Source organism: Cnephaeus nilssonii (assembly GCF_951640355.1).
Source record: "Cnephaeus nilssonii genome assembly, chromosome: 21".
In the NCBI taxonomy this organism is placed as follows: Eukaryota; Metazoa; Chordata; class Mammalia; order Chiroptera; family Vespertilionidae; genus Cnephaeus; species Cnephaeus nilssonii.
In genome coordinates, this window is record NC_137092.1 from 10,776,538 (window position 1) to 10,794,783 (window position 18,246).

The 18,246-nt window shown below is 42.6% G+C and overlaps 1 protein-coding gene across 2 annotated transcripts in view; it reads right to left on the minus strand.

Moving 5' to 3' along the window:
- Positions 1-15,577, minus strand: part of PDE4DIP (phosphodiesterase 4D interacting protein) — a 142,532-nt gene extending 126,955 nt beyond the window's left edge. For both annotated transcript variants that reach the window (XM_079760615.1, XM_079760613.1), the window contains exon 1: positions 15,385-15,577. In XM_079760615.1, the coding sequence (XP_079616741.1) occupies positions 15,385-15,404 (20 nt within the window). In that variant the 5' untranslated portion in view covers positions 15,405-15,577. The remainder of the gene's footprint in view (positions 1-15,384) is intronic.
- Between the last annotated feature and the right edge of the window lie 2,669 nt (positions 15,578-18,246).

Sequence of the window (18,246 nt, forward strand, 5' to 3'; positions counted from 1 at the left end):
TCATGGGCTTGATCCCCAGTAGGGGACATGCCGAAGGCAGTGGATGGATGTTTCTCTCTCATTGATGTTTCTCTCTCCCTCTAAAATCAATAAAAACAACCTGCCCGCACTCATGGAGCTTAGAGAAAAGGGGAAACAAAAGGAAAATATATAGTTAGAAACTGGGGACAAGTACTTTTAAAAATTAAAGTAGAGATAAGGATAAGGAGTGCTGGAAGCAATGGGGTATGTGTGAGGATTTTCAGTAGGCAAGGTTTCTCTGAAAAGCACTAAGGATGGCCTTGGGGTATTGGGTATTTTCTCTTCTAAGCAGAGAAAATCAAAAGCAAAGATTCTTAGCAGGGAGCACGCCAGAGTGGTTTTAGAACAGCAAGGAGGCCAGTGTGGCTGGGCAGAGTGAGCACGTGGTGAGTAGCAGGAGGTGAGGTCAGGGGAGTAATGGGAAGGCTGGACGGGAGCAGGCTATATAAAGCCTTTTGGGACACTGAGAGGCATTTAGCCACTGGAGTCTTGTACGTCTAAAAAAGAGATGAACTGAGTGACAAATGTTTTAAAAGGGCTGGCTACTGTTTTGACACCAGACTGACTGGGTGGGGAAGGCAGAAACAGAGAGAGCATTGCAATAATTCTACAATGAGATGCTTTCAACATTTAGCTTATTCCTTAAATCTTGGATACTCCCAGTTGGTTGCTGGGACAATAATTCTGTAGACAGAGATTTAGAGAGCTCCTCTTTTTAAAAAGCCATTCACAGGGAGGCATTTGTTCCGAAATTGTTGTTCTTTGTTCACTGTGTCAGGTCTGGATCTTGGCACAAATCTTCACTTTGTTAATTTCCAGATGGACATGAGAGTACCAGAAAGGACACATTAGTCCTACACATACCACCTGCCAATTCTTGATTATTCAAAAGCAGATCACCAGTTGGTGGTTCCTTCCAGGCCCCCTGCCTCTTTCCTTTTCCACTTCGCATTAAAAACTTTCCTTGTGAGTGAACAATGAAAGAGAGAAATGTACTACTTGGATATTGAAACTATCAGCCAGAATAATATCTTGAAAAATTTGTAGAGACTAAAACTTATACTTGGCTGCTTTTATTCACGAATTAGGTGAATTCCTTTATGCTCAGCCCATAGACCGAGGTAGCCATCGGGAGCAGGGTCATTCCTCAGGCCAAATTCAGCCCATCCAACATGTTATATTTGGTCAACACAAAGTTGACCCATTTCTAACTTCTCTTGAAAAATGAATGGGTCTAGCAATACTTGGCCTGCCTTCCCACACGCGGATAACCTGCCACCTTTAAACAGAACAGGAGTATTCTCCAGTTTGCCACGGTCCCTCTCAGTTCCAACTCATGAACTCTTTGTGATACTTGCCAGACTCCTTGGAGGCTATTATCCTGATATTGACAAAGCACAGACAGATTGCATGTCTGCTTTAAGACATAGTCTCGAGTAACCTATTGGCTTTAGCACACGTTTCATCAATCTGTGATTATAAGCTACTATCTTATGATGTCATTTTTACTTCTTCTGGCCTTCAATTTCCTCAAATATTTGTAAAAGAAGTCCATGAATTTCTATGGTTCCTTACAGTAATCATGCAATTCTATTCTAGTAGATGCTTAAGCATAAAACCCATTTTAATACTTTCCAAATATCCGGGGAACTGTCCAGACATGATCACATTCAATCCTCCTTGCTCTAAAGAGTCCACATTCTAGATCAACCAGGAGCAGGTTACAGCAAGGCCATGCATATGGGCTCACCTTCTCCACCCCACCCACACCCACTCTGAGCTAGCTGTCTGCCCGGGATGAATCAATAACTGAAAGGGTAGAGAGGTCACTTTGGATGGATACTGAGTTAATGGGATTATTGTAGTCTCCAGAGATTTTTTTTTTTAATCACTTTAACTCTATTAACAGCTCAAGTTCCCTCTTATTGCCAGAAAGTGGGGCTCACTCAGCTGCTCCAAAAGGTTGGTAAGGAATCTGATGCTCCCCCAGGGAAGGGGCTCATGGTGAAGAAACACAGGGTATATGTTCAGGAGATTGCAGTTCGTGACATCTGATAAACCAAAGTGCAAAGAGAATTGGAGTATGCTACAGACAGACTCCAAGCTTGCCCCCGCCCCTCCACACACAACATCACACACACACAAAGCAGTAATATATATTGGTAAATTCTTCTGTATTACCCAAGTCTGGAAAAAAAAATGTTTATCTTTTGTCCCAGTTTCTAAAATTCAAGTGTTTCTAGATTTTATTTTTTTTTAACATGAGTCCATGAATGATTCATTCTCAGCAAGTGTGTGGTTCACCAGGGCATTTATAGCTCTCCTGCATACATGGACATAGACGATCTTTCCCCCAAGATGCTTTTACTTTAAATGTAGCTTTTCCAGTATAAATGAACTACACTTTCCCTCAATGAGCCTCATCCTTTTCTCCCTACCTCATTAATCTGTTAATACTGACACCAATTACACTAAAATTACATTCATTAATTTTTATCAGGGCACTCTTCGGCTTAATTTGAAGAACCACGCATTTTCCAAGCACAACCCACCCACCGGCTGTTCACCTACTTAATTTCTGCATGGCATATTACCCACATTTTCATGATTTGCTCATAAGCAGCTATGAAGACACTGGACTCAAACTATACGACATTCAGTATCTCCTATTTACTAGCTTTTCCTATCGTTTTCCAGGGTGTTTAGGTTGTGAATGATCAGGAAACAACTGCTCCTCCCAAAGCCACCCGCTACCCTCTGATGCTCTGATGCTGTCGAATTGTGCTCTGATCATTTCCTCCAGCAACTTTCTAAGTACATATGGTAGTTTCACTTATGTCAGGAATATCTAAGGCACTCGATTTTCCTTTGCTTGAGAATGGCCACTGATAGAGCTCCTTTCCAAGGTTTGAGCAGCTTGCTGGTCCCACCAGTCTCGTCTCTCACCACACTGTGGGGAGGGGTAGAAACGTAAGTCTTCCTGTCTTAGAAAAGGGTGACACCACAACCGAGCCCACAGGGAGATATTCTCTAGGAGGCAGCCATAAACCGTCCTTTGTAAACTGAATATTTGGCGTTACTGCCTTGCCTGTTTAATCTGTGGGCTGAGAAGAGAAATGGATCATGCTAATAGACCATATTATACATGAGCAATGGCAAGATGGTGATTGGACAACTTCACCATCACAAAGCAGGTTGTGCAGCAAGTCTTTGAACGGAATGAACTATTAGTATCCCTGGACCAAACTCACCCCAAACTATTTATAAAGAGGTGTTGTCTGTCCCGGTCCCATTACCTTTTCCTTCTTACTCTCACCTATTAAGATCATTAATCTAGGGCTAGTTCTTCCCATTATGAGTGTCCAAACTCCCAAAGGGGTGGTTGTTTTCTCAGGCCTCTCCCCAGGGCAATCACACACACTCACGTTGTTGGACTACCGCACAATGTGGTCCCCCTACTTCATCACCCACCACCACCCTGCTTCACATCTCTGAGCCTGGGGACAAAGGCCATCTCCTAGAAGCATTTACTATCTTTTAAACTTCCTTTTGTGATTTTCTTATTCAGAAGGAGGGAAAACAATATGCCATATATATATATATATATATATATATATATATATATATATATATATATATTGCAGTACTTAGAGCAAAAAATGGCCTCTGATTAGGTTTTTCATTCCATTTCATAAACATATAAGTTGCTTATATGGTGAGCACTGGTAATGCAGAGGTGAAAAAGAAATACACCCTGTCATCAAGGTGCTGAGAGTCTATAGGGGGAGGAGGACAAGATTCAAAGAGATAATTATTAGAATGATGAGATTTAAAACAGATTTCAGAAAATAAATGAGATAATTTTGTCCTGTTTGGTGGTGGTGGGGAGGGGGTGGCACTAGGAAATATATAGAAAACAGAGAGCACGCGATCTAGGCCTTGAAGGATGGGTGTGGGTACATAAGAAAACAGGAGAGGTGCATGGGCAAGGGTTTAGGATGGTATAATTCTTTTTTTTTTAAATGAGGAATCATATTTTGATTTAATTTACATTGCTTTTTTATTGAATGTCCTTGATAAAAGATGAAATGGGATTAGTCTCAGTGTGGCCTTCTCAAACAGTGGGAGATATGTGTGGTATGATGGGAAGATTGGTGAAGTTTGATGTTTATTTGGGTCCTCTCCAATAGTAGGCACTGACCCAAACACACATTTTCTCTTAATTCCCATATTCTTAAAGCTCACTTGACATGAGTTGCTAGATTCTGGTTCAAATGAAAGAAATCTTTCTTATGTAAAGATTTATCTTTCAGGCCCAGCAAGTGTGACTCTGTGGTTGAGCATCAACCCAGGAACCAAGAGGTAGTGATTCGATTCTTGGTCAGGCCACATGCCCAGTGTGGGGCGGGCAGGAGGCAGCTGATTGATGATGTTTCTCTTTCATCAATGGTTTCTAGCTCTTTATCCCTCTCCCTTCCTCTCTCTAAAAGTCAATAAAAACACTTTTTTTTTTAAAAAAAGTAGTTTTTTAAAAAATTGATCTTTCCTATTCTCAGTTTATATCCACACTCAACCCTTGCAGATATAAAAGAGCCTGAAGGAGGAGAACTGTGGCCTACTTCCTTTAATATGTGAAGCTCTGGCTCTGAGAGCTTGTACATGGTAGGGTTTCACAAGCAGTGCCAACTTAGAAACCAAGGTTGTCAAGAGGTAACAGTCTCTGGTCTGCCTGTGCACAACTTTACAGTTCAACATGTTTTCTTACACGGGAATTTTCCTCAACACTAATCTCGAATTAAATGAGCATCATCATTAGTTAGACGACCACCACCACCCACCACCAATGCTGCCGCCATAATTTATTGAGTGCCCAATATTTTCCAGGCAGTATCTCATTCAATCCACACAAAATCCTGTAAAATAGGCACTGCTCCCCCAATTTTACAGACGCGGAAATAAGAGACCTAGAAGGGTGAAGTAATTTGCCCAAGATCAGCTATTTGGCTAGTTGGTTCAGAAACTTGAACACTGTTACTGTCTGATTCCATACCTTTACTCTGTCCTATCCACCCTATTTGTACCCACTCAGTTACTGGGTAAATGAGCCTTGACTCCAGGGAAAGGACCTGGGAAGTGAGGTGAGAGGAAGGGTGGGCAGTGGTGCTGTGGGAAGGAGATGGAATTCAGAGTCAAATCCTGACACAAGTTTGTTCACACTTGAGTATGTGACTACTGGTATAAACAGATGCCACGTGACAAATGACTAAAATCCTAAAAGGGAAGTGGTAAATATGACTTTTTATCTAAGTCCTATCCTAAAAAGTGAGTCATATATTATTTTATACTTCCCTATTTCCAGCCAATTTTCTCCAAGTATTTCACGTCTGCCTTGAGCCCCTTGTGTGATGATACTTGGCATTGTCCCTAACAAAGGCAATCAGCTGACAGGCAGCAAAGGTGATGGGAACAGACACAATCAAAATGGGAAAGCCATGAGTGAACAAGCTCTGAGACGTCTCCTCAGTTCGTTTCTTCTCTTGCCAAGAGAGACACTGAGTATATATCTCTCATGATCCAAATATTGCCAGCTACCCTCCATTTGGCACCATAATTGCAAAAACATATAAATTAAATGCAAATGGGGTAGAAGTCACAGCTGCAGAACACAAGACTCTCATATGATAAATGCAGTAAGATTGTAATTTTTTCTTACCTCAAGACCTGTCATTATAAAATTGCAGGGTAGGATGCTTAATTGGCAGAGCCCTTCTGACAGGAGAGAGGATCACTCTGAGCTTCCTCTGCACACTAAGTACGGGCTGACTTGACACTGCTGCCGTGGTATCCAGTTTTCTCCAACACAGGCTGCAATTTACACCCTTCGCTCAACAGTATCTATTCACTGAGATTGACCAGGGCCAACTGAAGTCTGGGAGGCAGTTTTTCTGGAGTGCTAAGCCCTCAGTAGCTATAGGGAGCTACAAGCATCACTGCGCATCTGCAACAACTTCGAGTTTTATGACCTATTTTGCTCCTATATTAAGTCTTCACTAACTTTTTTTTTAATTTTTTAATTGATTTTAGGGAGGTAGAGGGAGAGGGAGAAACATTGAGAAACATTGATGAGAGAGAATCATCAATCAGCTGCCTCCTGCATGCCTCCTACTGGAGATCGAGCCCACAACCCAGGTATGTGCCCTGACCAGGAATCGAAATGTGACCGCCTGGGTCATGGGATGACACTTAACCAACTGAGCCATACCAGCTGGGCGAGGACATTTTTCTTGCTGCTATCTATCAAGGTTCAGAAAAACCACTTACTACTGTAAAAAAGATAAAGGCAGTTTGAGTAATTATTTTCTTCACTTTGACCTATGAGGTTACCAGACATCCAAATATCAAATGAATTATCTACCCTACCCCCTAAATCAGCCAAGACACTGATATCACTCTTTTAAATGAGATGTTAAAATAATTTGCTTTCGGTTCTGTCACATCACTCAGGATGGTACAGGGGCTCTCCACCACTTCGAAAACTTAGCTTGTGCCTTTTGCTTTTGGTCCTGGCACTGCACTCTGTACTCCTCAGTTCTCAAGAACAAGCACCACCCACAAGGCACTGGGGTATGCCGAGGCAACTGGCTCAGTCTATCTCAGAACCCAAGACCAAGCATCAAGAGATAGGTGATTTTTTCCCTTGATTTCATCTTTTTATTCACATTATCTTGCACTGTTTCCTTTCTTAGCAATGTCTATTTATAACAATTTGAAAAAAATTATGTGCTCTAGAAATTTTGGAAAGGAGAAAGGTATACAGAGAAAAATCTCTCTATATAGAGAGGTAATATGCAAATTAGGCCAGGACTCCGTAATGGGTCATGACCAGACAGGAGGAGACTGCGTGCGCAGGTGAGGCCCGGAGAGGAGACGGAGACAGAGGCGGGGGGGGGGGGGGGGGGGGGGCTGCCCCAGAGTGGACACAGGCAGGGGGGCCAGGGGACGCTGCGAGTCAGGCACAGGTCCTGGCCCCCCACAGTGCCGGTCTGGCCTGACTCCCGCAGCGGCTGGCGCTGCGTGAGTCAGGCGCGGGTCCCCGCCCCCCTCAGGGTGCCTCCTCACATGGCATGAGGCGGGGCACCTCCTCTCGCGATTTCAATTGCACACTGGGCCTCTAATAAAAATAATAAAAAGTGCGACCACCTAAAGGCAATATTGCGAAAGATTTTTATGTATTGCTCTTCAGTTCGTATGCCTATGTGAATTCTACAAAATAGAAATAATACTGAACAAACTATTTGTATCTTGATTTTATAGTATTGAAATTGAAGGTTTTGAGGAATGCATTTTTCGGGAAGAGGAAGAGGGAGGGAGGAGGCAGGTGAGTGAAGGAGGAGAAAGTGTTATAACATTACGGACCTGACAGAGATTAGAAAGAATGAATTAGAATCTTCCTTCTCAGTATAGTTTTTTATATTAAAAAAGAGCTTATAGAGTCCTAGAGGATAATAAAATTGACCGAGGGTTACCAAGGGTGGGAACGGTTGAAGCGGTGAGAGATTCTAAAGCAGTGCTGAGAACAATTCAAATGCTTAGCAGGGAGAGGAATGAAGAGCAGAAGGCCTGGAAGATGGGGAGAAGTGGAGGAACTGGACTAAACGATAAGGTGAACCGAATACACAGAAAGAATGAAGAGATGGGGGACTTGACCTTGTGGTCAGGGAATATAATTGTAGAATTAAGGATCACAGGGATGGGGAGTTTGGGGTGAAGCTGAGTAACAAAGGGTGGCTGTGCTTAGGGGGTACTGAAGTGAATTAGAATTGAAGAACTGTGAGGTCAAGGTGCAGAGCGTGGTCTGGCGGTAGAAAACATGCAGAACTACGTTCCAAAAATAATTCCAAAGGCGGTAGTGCTGCAACTACCCTCTGAAGGAAACCCAGAGTTATCCTAACAAAGGCAAGGCTAGCTGTGTAGGTGGGAACAACTGGTGTACTGAGGCCCACTCATAGTAATTTTAGCTCAGGGTGAATAAAATGACGCTCGACAGCCAGCTCCCAGCATAATGCTGCTCCCATGGTGCCAATAATCTGGAAATCTCCTAGTAATGCACAGAAGAATCTTCCCAAAACCACCTCCGTTCCAAGCTTTACATGTTGTCACTTGGTAGACACAGATGTAACCTGATATACCAGGTAAAAGCATATGCTCACTTGGTTGAAAAGCAGCATGTCAAGGGTGTTGTCCATAACCCTATAACAAAATGCAGCCTCAATTTTTTTCTCTCTCTCCTTGGAATCAACATCCTAATATGTATGCATAATTTTGATGTAAATTATATCCACTTCTTCTTTCTTATATTGAACTGTTCTGTTTATTTCAGGAAACACTTCAAGATGGGAGCAGAGATAGCAGTAACAGTGAGGCATCTTGCCCCAGAGAGAAGTAACAGCTGGGACTATTGCTACTGATGCACACAGGATATCCTAGTATATGTCAGTGTGTGTGCCTCATTTCCCCTTCTGCCATATAGGGACTCAGGTCTTGAAAAGGATATTTAAACTGAATGTAATAACTTTTCTATAAGTATGAGTTATATGATTCTAAACCCTAAGATAACTGCAATGTATTTTCAAGAACTAGAAGTGTTCAACATTGTTATCCTACTTCTGAACATTTGCCATTCAAAACTAAACTGTGAGAGGAGATGCTTTGTGCACCTAGATGTTTACCAGATCTATATAACAGCTAAGAATTGGAAACCTAAGAGCTTTAATTTAGGGGAGTGATTAAGTAAAGTACTACTCCACATGACATGCTATTCTGCATTTAAAATAATAATATTCCACATTATGAAATGGAACACAAATATATTCTTCAATTGTGTGAAATTCTATGATTTATTCGATTTTCTTAGCCAATCAATGTTTTCTATACATTAGCAGCTATTGCTTCTTTACACGCACCTCCCCCCCCACCTTGGCCATGATGAGGAGACACCTTCACCCATTTTCCAAGGGCCTTGGGGAAACCAAGCAAGAAAGAAGTTTCTTCAGTGGAACCAGCGGAGAAGGACTGGAACTAATGAGACAGGTTAAGGGAAAATATGTGAGAAACTATTAAAGTGCAATGAAAACACAAGTTATTATTATTACAATAATAAATAGTCTATGACTAAGGAAGTGCTTCAGCCATGAGGGAAAAAAATAAAATTCAGATCACACTTGTCTTGCTGACCACAGAACTCAGATGTTCTGAGATGGAGGAAAACAAGTCCTTGGAGCGTTTAAACGTTTTAAAATAGAATCGGACAGAGCCACCTTGGGTCACCGTGACAGCTCTTTTATTCTGGACTTTCTTCTAACTTTAAATGCGATTTGAATTATTGCCAGAGACAGAACTTGTGGAATGTTCTGGGACCAATTTGGAATTTTATTTATAAAATAAGGTCAATTCCAATAGGAGCAGCGAGGGCATCCACTGAGTGAATGGGTGCTCCATGCAGCCTTGAATAAACTAGCCCTGAGTCACCCAGAATGGAGAGGGTACACCGTGATGGAGAGGTGTCAGCCCACTTATCCTTGTAGAGGCAAACACAACCTCATCCCAGTCTTCTGGTATTTAAAATCCAGCCTTAATGTGTAAGCTGAAAGAAAGGGAGTGGGGGGGCTCCTCTGACCTGGTATGTGGGAAATAAATGGAGGTGAAAGCATGGATTAAGATAAATTTCTCAAGTCAAAATCCAAGTATGGTCCTACTTAAATCAGATCAGAATTGTGAATGCAGAAATATTCCTTCACCAAATGCAGAAAATTAATTGCTAGAAGTGCTGAATGATAAACTGGAAATCCAATGTCCAAAGATATCTCAATAAGAGAATTAGGAAAAGGAGCATTTCCCTAATATGCCAACCAGCAGCACCAGGGAAGCAAAGATATGAAAATCATCAGATCCTCATGCTCCCGAGCCTCAGCGGCCACATCTATAAAATGGGGAGACTACATCTCTGGTTGTCACTATGAATTAGTGAATGGGATTCTGCTAACCCACCATGAATTCAAAGAGAAATAAATGTCCTTGCTTCCTCTAGGTTAAGAGTTAACATTGAACAGGGGAAAAAATGCAAATAATCTATATTGATGGGGACCATTTAAGTGCAATTTAACTGCATCTTGTCTTATTTGAAGGCTATACTTTAGCTTTGTAGGAGCGGAGAAACAAAATAAAAATTCTTGAATTTTTATACCAAACCACTGTGTTTTTCTTGGATGCTACTCCCCTTCTCCAAATTTTCACAGCCACAGCAGGCAAATACAATGAATGCTTGCATTTTATTAAATCAAATTACAGGTTAATATAAAACAAAACAGACTAATTTTATTTTCCTTTCCTTACCTTCAGTCTTAAATAGTTCAAGTTCACTTTTTCTTGAATTATTTGTTCAGGGAAACTGTATAAGGTTAACATTATGATTTCCTGACTTGTATTCAGCTTTCCCATATGCTAGAAACAAGAACATTTCCACCTAAAAGGGGAAGAGAATGAGTAATGACTTTTCCAACACTTACCAGTGTGGTAGGCTGAGCAGCGGCCTTCCAGAGAAGCCCGCATTCCTAATATCTGGAACCTGTGACTATGCTCCTCTACAAGGCAAAGGGAGCTTCCAGTTCGGATTTAAGGATTTTGAGATGGAGACGTTGTTCTGGGTTACTCAGTTAGGCCCAATGTAACCACAAGGGTCCTTGTACGAGACAAACAAGAGAGGAAGAATGAGAGGAGGAGAGGAGATGAACAGAGGCTGGAGTGGTGCCACTTCTAGAAAGGGGCCACGAACCAAGGAACGTGGAAAGGAACACATCCCGCTGACACCTTATTTTAGCCTAAAAGACCGGTTTTCAGACTTCTGACCTCCTGAAAGGCAAGATAAAATTTGCATTGTTTTAAGTCACTAAGTTTGTGGCATTTGTGACAGCATCAAAAGAAATGAATACATTCCAACCAAGGGTTTTAATGTAGATTATTTTTTTTTTTGCACCCATGCTGTTGATTGCTAAATGTAATAGTCTGATCATGACGCTGAATAAATGTGTCTTTAAAAAAGAAAGAAAGAAAGAAATGAATACAAACAGGGACTCTGAAGTATCCAAAAGGTTATAGAGAGTTGCTAGTCCAGAGAGATGAACACTAAAAATTAAGTAGAAGCCGTTTGTCTGATTGGTGCTAGACTTGCAAGGTGAGCAAAATGACCCTCATCACCAGGTTCCTCATTATCTCCATGAACTCGTTCCTTTGACAACTCCTACCCTAGTCGTGGATATCAGTTTGATTAGTGACCAAACCAGCTTTTTGTAAGGCTTATGTATTCATGTGAAATTTGTTATTCCAGAACCAACCAGGCTCTCCCTGAGTGATTTAACCAAAGAGTTTGGCAACAGTCAGGCAAGATGCGGGGTGGGGGTGGGGGTGGGGGTGGGGGAGTGGGGGTGGAGGTGTATGGGGGGAGACACTCCCACTGATTTGCAGCAGGGAAGATGTGTATGGGGGCAGGGAGAGATAGGGGATATTTAACTTTGAGAACTCAATTACTCAGCACCCTGTTCTTTTTTGAAAGATTAAGCAAGATAACGAGTTTGTGGGCTCAGGAGAAGAACCCCTCAGAGAAGAGGCTTTCCAGAGCTGCCAAGAAGAAAACTTGGGAATAGAATCACAGTCTTAAACTTACTCATAAGCTTAAGCGTAGTCAGGTTAAGCAGCCAGCTACAGAACCAATTCAGAAACCAAGTCACCTACAAGACTCAACTCAAACAAAGCAATTAAGAGCCTAGTCTTTGGAATTAGATAGTTCCAGACTACACTTCTTCCTCATATGGGTGCATAACCAGGGGTATTACTTAATATCTCTAAAGTTCAATTTTCTAGTCCTAAAAAATGAGTATAACAACATGTACCTTATACCTCAGAGGGTTGTGAGATTAGATAAAGTATGAAAAGGGATTAACACACAAGTGAATGAATACAAGCTTAATAAATGGTAACTTCATAGTTAATTTTTACTCTTTGAATTCTCCATGCTGTGCTGCTTCACTGTGCTCCCAGAGCAGGCAATGCACATGTCTGCCTTCGTTGCTCTCTGTCAGAATTTCAGACAATGAGAAAGTAAGACCCTCAAAGGCAGAAGAACCCAGGCTCATTCATTGTTTTACCCTTAGCAGTTAGCACAGTGCCTGATCCGTATGGGGCCCTCACATTTTAAAGCATGAACTGATCTTAGCTGGGAGTTAGGAAGTATCTGAGACATCAGTTAAGATATATGATTAGAGGATTTTTCCATGTGTGACCCACTAGGTGGTGAAATAAATTCAGTGAGTCATACCAGCATTTTTTTTAAAAAAAGAAAAATAATAGGGTAGAAAAGATCAGAGTACAAAACATGGAGTAAGGTTAAGTACTGTTACATGAAGCTTTTGTTTTAGTGACATATCGGCGTGTAATGTAACTGGGTTGGGATGTAAATACATTTCTTATTGTGGGTAGGGATGAAAAAGAACACGTGAGCATTCTGACTGTTTCACCTCGCCAACATTTGGTATTTTCTGTCTTTTCCATTCCAGCCTTTCTGATATGTACACAGTGGTATGGCATGCAGTGGTATGTATACTGTGGTTCTAATCTGCATGTCCTTGATGACTAGTGATGTGGAGTCTCTATCCTCTTGAAATCCTCTTTATAAGCACTTTATAGAAAACGCCTTGGAAATATGTACTAGAGTTGAGCGTGCATTTCCTATTACCCAGCAGTTCTACTTCTATGTATGTACCCAACAGAAATGTGTATACACGTCCACGAGAAAACAAGTACAGAAAGGTCCACAGCAACACTATTCTCAATAGCCTCAAACTAGAAATTGCCCAAATGCGCATTAACAATAGAATGGATACATGAATGTGACGTATTTACGCACAATAGAATCGTACATAGAAGCAAAAATGAACTACTACCACTATACACAACCATGTCTAAAAACCCCACAAGCATACGATTGAATGAAATAAGCCAGATACAAAAGAGTACACAGTGGATAATTTCAGTCACCTAAAGTTCAAAATGAGGCAAAATGAATCTATGGTGTTAAAAATTAGGATGATTAGGTTATCCTTCAGGTCCCGAGGGCTTCAGGGGTGCTGGTAATGTTTTCTTTTTTGATCGGAGTGCCCGTTACATAGGTATACTCAATTTGTGAAATCAGCTGGACTATACGAGTAAACATATGATTTGTGATTTTTCTAAATTATTTCTGAAATTGTGATATCTAAATATAAAGTTCAAAAAAATCAATAATACCTTTTTTAAGTATGAAAAACACATAGAGAGCAAGAACCACCGTACACTCCCTCTCATTACCATCAAGTGGTCATCAAATCTTCGCTTGAATCACTCCAGGGTCAGGAACATATTTACTGCCCAGGTCACTTGTTAGAAAGCTTTTCCCTTATAGTCAGCCATAACGTGCCTCCCCACAACTTGCTTCATCAGTCGTCTGTCCTCCTAACAGATTCCAAATAGATCTACTCCATCTACAGCAGCTGCTCTTCAAATAGTTGAGTAATCCACATAATTAACACGTTAAGCGCCCAGCCTGTTTTGTCTTCCTTTCCGTTTAAGCCGATTTCACCGATACGCTGGCGGCCGGAGACTGACAGGTCCAAACAGAAAGTATAGTGTCAGTCACCAGTGACTGACATGGCGCTTAACGTGTTAACCGGTTCTAGCATAATTAACCAGTTCCCGCATAATTAACCGGTATCCGCATAATTAACCGGTTAATGGGTAATCCGCATTACTAACCGGTTAATGGGTAATCCGAATTTAATAATTAACAGGTTAATAATGAGGATTTTGTGATTAAAGAAAACACGATAATTTCAAGAGAAACACCAAAAGTGCTTTATTCAAAGTAATGTCCATCGCTTGCACTTTTCTTCCAAATAAAATAATGAATTAAAACTTTCCGCAAATGCTCATTTTTTGGCACAAAATTTGACATTTTTAAGCGTAAAAATATCTATGATCACACCTTCAGAAAATTTGACATATGAAGTTTCGAAGCTTGTTGTCAATATAACAAAATAGCATACCTATCAATATATGTGGAACCCCATCTATTGAAAAAAATCCACATCATTAACCTAGTAAGCCCCTCCCCAGTCTTCAGTTCTCTGGACTAAGGAGCTCCAGGTCCTCCCGTCACCCCTCAAGGCCTGTTTCTCAGTCCTCCTTGCCTCTCGATTGCATTCCTTTTATCTAGTGATGCCCAGAAGAGAGCAGAGTCCCCTAGGAGAGGCCTGAGAAGAGCAGGAAAGAGCAGAAAGTAGAATCATCACGTGCAAATCTAGTGTATTTCTTATCAGCATACCCTAACCTCCCACTTGCCCTTTCTTTAAAATTCACATTATACCGTTCACTCCGGTCGAACAATCGGCCCAAACCCCCCACATCTTTTTCACAAGTACGTTTACTTTCTGTGTCTGTCCAGCCCGCAGCTCTTGTAGGACGCCCAACACTCTTTGGCCCCACTCCAATCCCCCAAGCGAGGTCTTGGAGATGGAGGAACATCTGTTACGGAAACACCTCTGAATAGTCTCTCCATCTGCCCTCCTACCGACAAACAAAAATGAAGTCTTCATCTCAACCCATCATCTCTTCTCCTTGAGTGAGCTCCACTTTCAAGTATCTTTGGGGGAAGGAAGGGAGGACGGAGAAAACACAATGTCACCAGCATCTCCAAAATACGACCGAGAACGAAAAGCAGCTATCGCCCTGGCCTCCACGAGGTCTGAGCAATGAAGGGCACCCTGATCTCTTTCTCCTTTCCTCTCCCAAACTCAGTTCCAGCGGGGCCCTGGAGATGAGCCTGGCTGGCCTGCTCTCTCAGCCCTTTGCCTCTGTGTAAGTAGGTGGAGGGTGAGGTTAGGAGGGACGACGTGGCAGGGGGAGAAGGAAATATGACCTTTTCCAAGGTATCTGAAATCAAAGGTATCCCTAAAGGAAGACCTGCGGGAATCCCTCTCATCTGTGGAACAAGGAAAAGACAGAGGAACATTTCTCCAAAAACTCCCAGGCAGCCTCATGAGTATTTTTAACATCGAGACGAGGTAGAGGTTAGATTTTTTTTTTTTTTTTTTTTTTTTTAGGCAAGGAAACACCAGAGACGCGAACGTGGGCATTACGGAGGGCAAGACAACAAAAAAAGAGACCCCTAGAGGCGAGGAGCGACTTTTCTGTAAAGGCGCGGGGATGGGGGTTGGGGGGGGGAGGGGGCACAAAATCAGGGATGCGGGATGCGGCGAGGAAGCAGCAGTCACCTACCTTGTCCACGGCTGCTCCATTTTCCAGGCGCTGTGCTTGCTCCCAGGCGCCCCTCAGCCGGGAGAGGAAGCAGCCCGGGAGAATGCGAAGCCTTGCCCACGAACCTCCAGTGCAAAGCGCGGCAGCCTTGCCCTCCCCAGCTCCCTCCTTCTGTGTCCGCAAAGGGGGAGAGCTCTGCTCCTGCTTTTTTAGAAAACCCGATTTGACGTGGCCAAACCTCCAGCTAACGGTGCAGCGGGCACAAGGGAGGGACTGTTCTCAGTAGGAAGCTGGATGCGGAGTCGAGCGGAGCTGTTTGGGGAGCTGGGGCCAGAGGCAGCGCAGGCTGAGACACGACTGGCTGGCACGAGCGGCTCCGGCTCCAGCTGAGCTGTCAACCACGAGGGGAGGCGGAGCTCTGGCCGCCGGAGTCGGGAGCCGAGCGGGCCTAGGTTACCCGCCGCCTAGACACACCCTCCGGCCCTCCCCGCCTGGATGATGTTGGCAAAAGGACCGTAAAAGGACGCCACGCCAAGCCCTCTGTGCCTGCCCACGCCGCCGATAGGCTTTGGGAAAATCCTATTTCAGAGAGGAGGTCCTCTCTTGTGCCTGCATCACCCTACCCGCAGGTAACCCCAGAGCCAGAGCTGGAGCGCAGGAGGGTTTTAGGCGCAACCCTGGCTGAATGCGGATGCACAGACTACATGGTCGTAGGACGCCAGGTTATTTCCTCAGAGATCTGACATGTCGGGCTCACCAGAATTTGGGGACAGGAACCTCGCTCGGGAAGGGAAGCATCCGAACAAAACATTGCAGCCTTAGCAGCTGTCTCCATCTCAGACATCCCCGGTGTGGCATTTCTGTCTCTCTGGGGTTCAGTTCCTCAAGCATGGAGGCAGCCGGGCGCTCCCACTAGCTGCAGGAGGTCAGAGGGCTCCCAAACTCCCCAGAAAAGCTTCAGACACTGGCCATCAGGACCTAGAAGCTTCTAAGTACTGCTCTAAGACCATGGAAAAGGGTCCTTTGGAGATGGCACTGCCCGAGACCAATGTACCATCTATTTCTGCGACAAGGTTTAAACAAGTCAGACGCGCTATAATTAAAGTGCTCACAGCCCCGAAGCTCCTTTTTCAGCTCTAAAATAAAGCCATTTTATTAAGTGACATAACCACCAGTATTAATAGCACTACCACTGACCTTATTTTTTTTTTAATTTGCAGAAAGCTTCAGAGTGCCCGTGAGTAAGCAATGCTGATTTAGTCACCCTTGTGGCACCGATAATAAATTTGAGACCCCCAAAAGGCTAAAAGGCTCTGATACAGGTTGTTGCCTACACAGTGTGGCCCTAGATCAGTGATGGGCAACCTTTTGAGCATGGTGTTTCAAACTTCGCCAAAAAACTGAGCATAACTCGGGTAGTGTGTCCCTTTGAGGAAAAAACATTATTTCGCGATATTTATAGTTTAAATAACATAAATGTTTCATCCTCTGCATGCGGCCGCCTCAGCGGCCACGTGTCATCAGAAATGGCACTGACACGCGTGTCAGAGGTTCGCCATCACTGCCCTAGATACATGCTTTCTGAAGATCAAACGAATGAGGCTTCTCTGGGATGCATTGATTTCGCTCAGGTATCCCAAGAGTTAAACTCAGGAAGGACCCCAGCATGCCTGAGTATGCATGATATTATAGGGAGCTTGTATTCTTGTTTCTCGTCTCTTGGGTTAGTTCTCCTGATTGTCAGTAAAGAATGGGGGCCGGGCAGGTTGGATAACTTTATTTTATTTTTTTTTAATATATTTTATTGATTTTTTTACAGAGAGGCAGGGAGAGGGATAGAGAGGTAGAAACATCGATCAGCCGCCTCCTGCACACCTCCTACTGGGGATGTGCCCGCAACCAAGGTACATGCCCTTGACCAGAATCGAACCTGGGACCTTTCAGTCCGCAGGCCGATGCTCTATCCACTGAGCCAAACCGGTTAGGGCGGGTTGGATAACTTTAAAACATTTGAGGAACCGTCTAAAAAGCCCCTCGTCTAGAATCCCCCAACCTTAATACTTAGCTTTGACCTAAGGCCACAGAGCTCTTAAACTCAGAATATTTCCAGGAAACATTTAAAAACGTTTAATGAGACAAGGCTTACAGGCCACCTGTCTTGAAAAGAATTTACTGCTGCCTCTTTAGCGGGGGAAGAAAAGGAGAGGGCCAGGAAAGTCGGATTTCCGACCTCCGTCCCAAAGTTGGTGCTATATTTAGTTTTGTCTCAAATCAAATTATGGGCTACTGGGTTTGGAGAGGAACTCTGTCTATAGCCAGACATGTGCTGCATTTAAGAAATGACACATTAACTAGATAAAGTGTGGGTCTCAGAAATGAGGCTGGAAAATATGCTCATTTGCTTTTAAAATTACTTTTTACAGAGTTCATAATATATTCATTGTGAAATATTTGAAAAATACAGAAAAGTATGTAGAAAGTAAATTAGCCTTAACCCCAGAAATAATCGATGTTAAAATTTAATTTCTTTCCAGTCTTTTAAAAAATGTATCTTCTAACCTAAACAATGACTCTTACACACACGAGTATATTCTTGAGAAATTTATTTGTTTTAAAAAATTACATTTATTGTCAAAAAAGAAACTTTTTGTATTATATTTTGAAATAAAACTATTCATCCATATATGTAATCCTCCAGCACAACTGTTTAAATGTCTCCATATTCCCTCTAGTCCATATATATTCCATATCTATTTATAGTTAAAATTACAACTTAGACATAAGTTTATATCTTCCTTTTTTCACTTATTAAATATTTGTCCAAAGAGGACATGCATATGGCCAATAGATATATAAAGCAATACTCAATGTTACTAATCATCA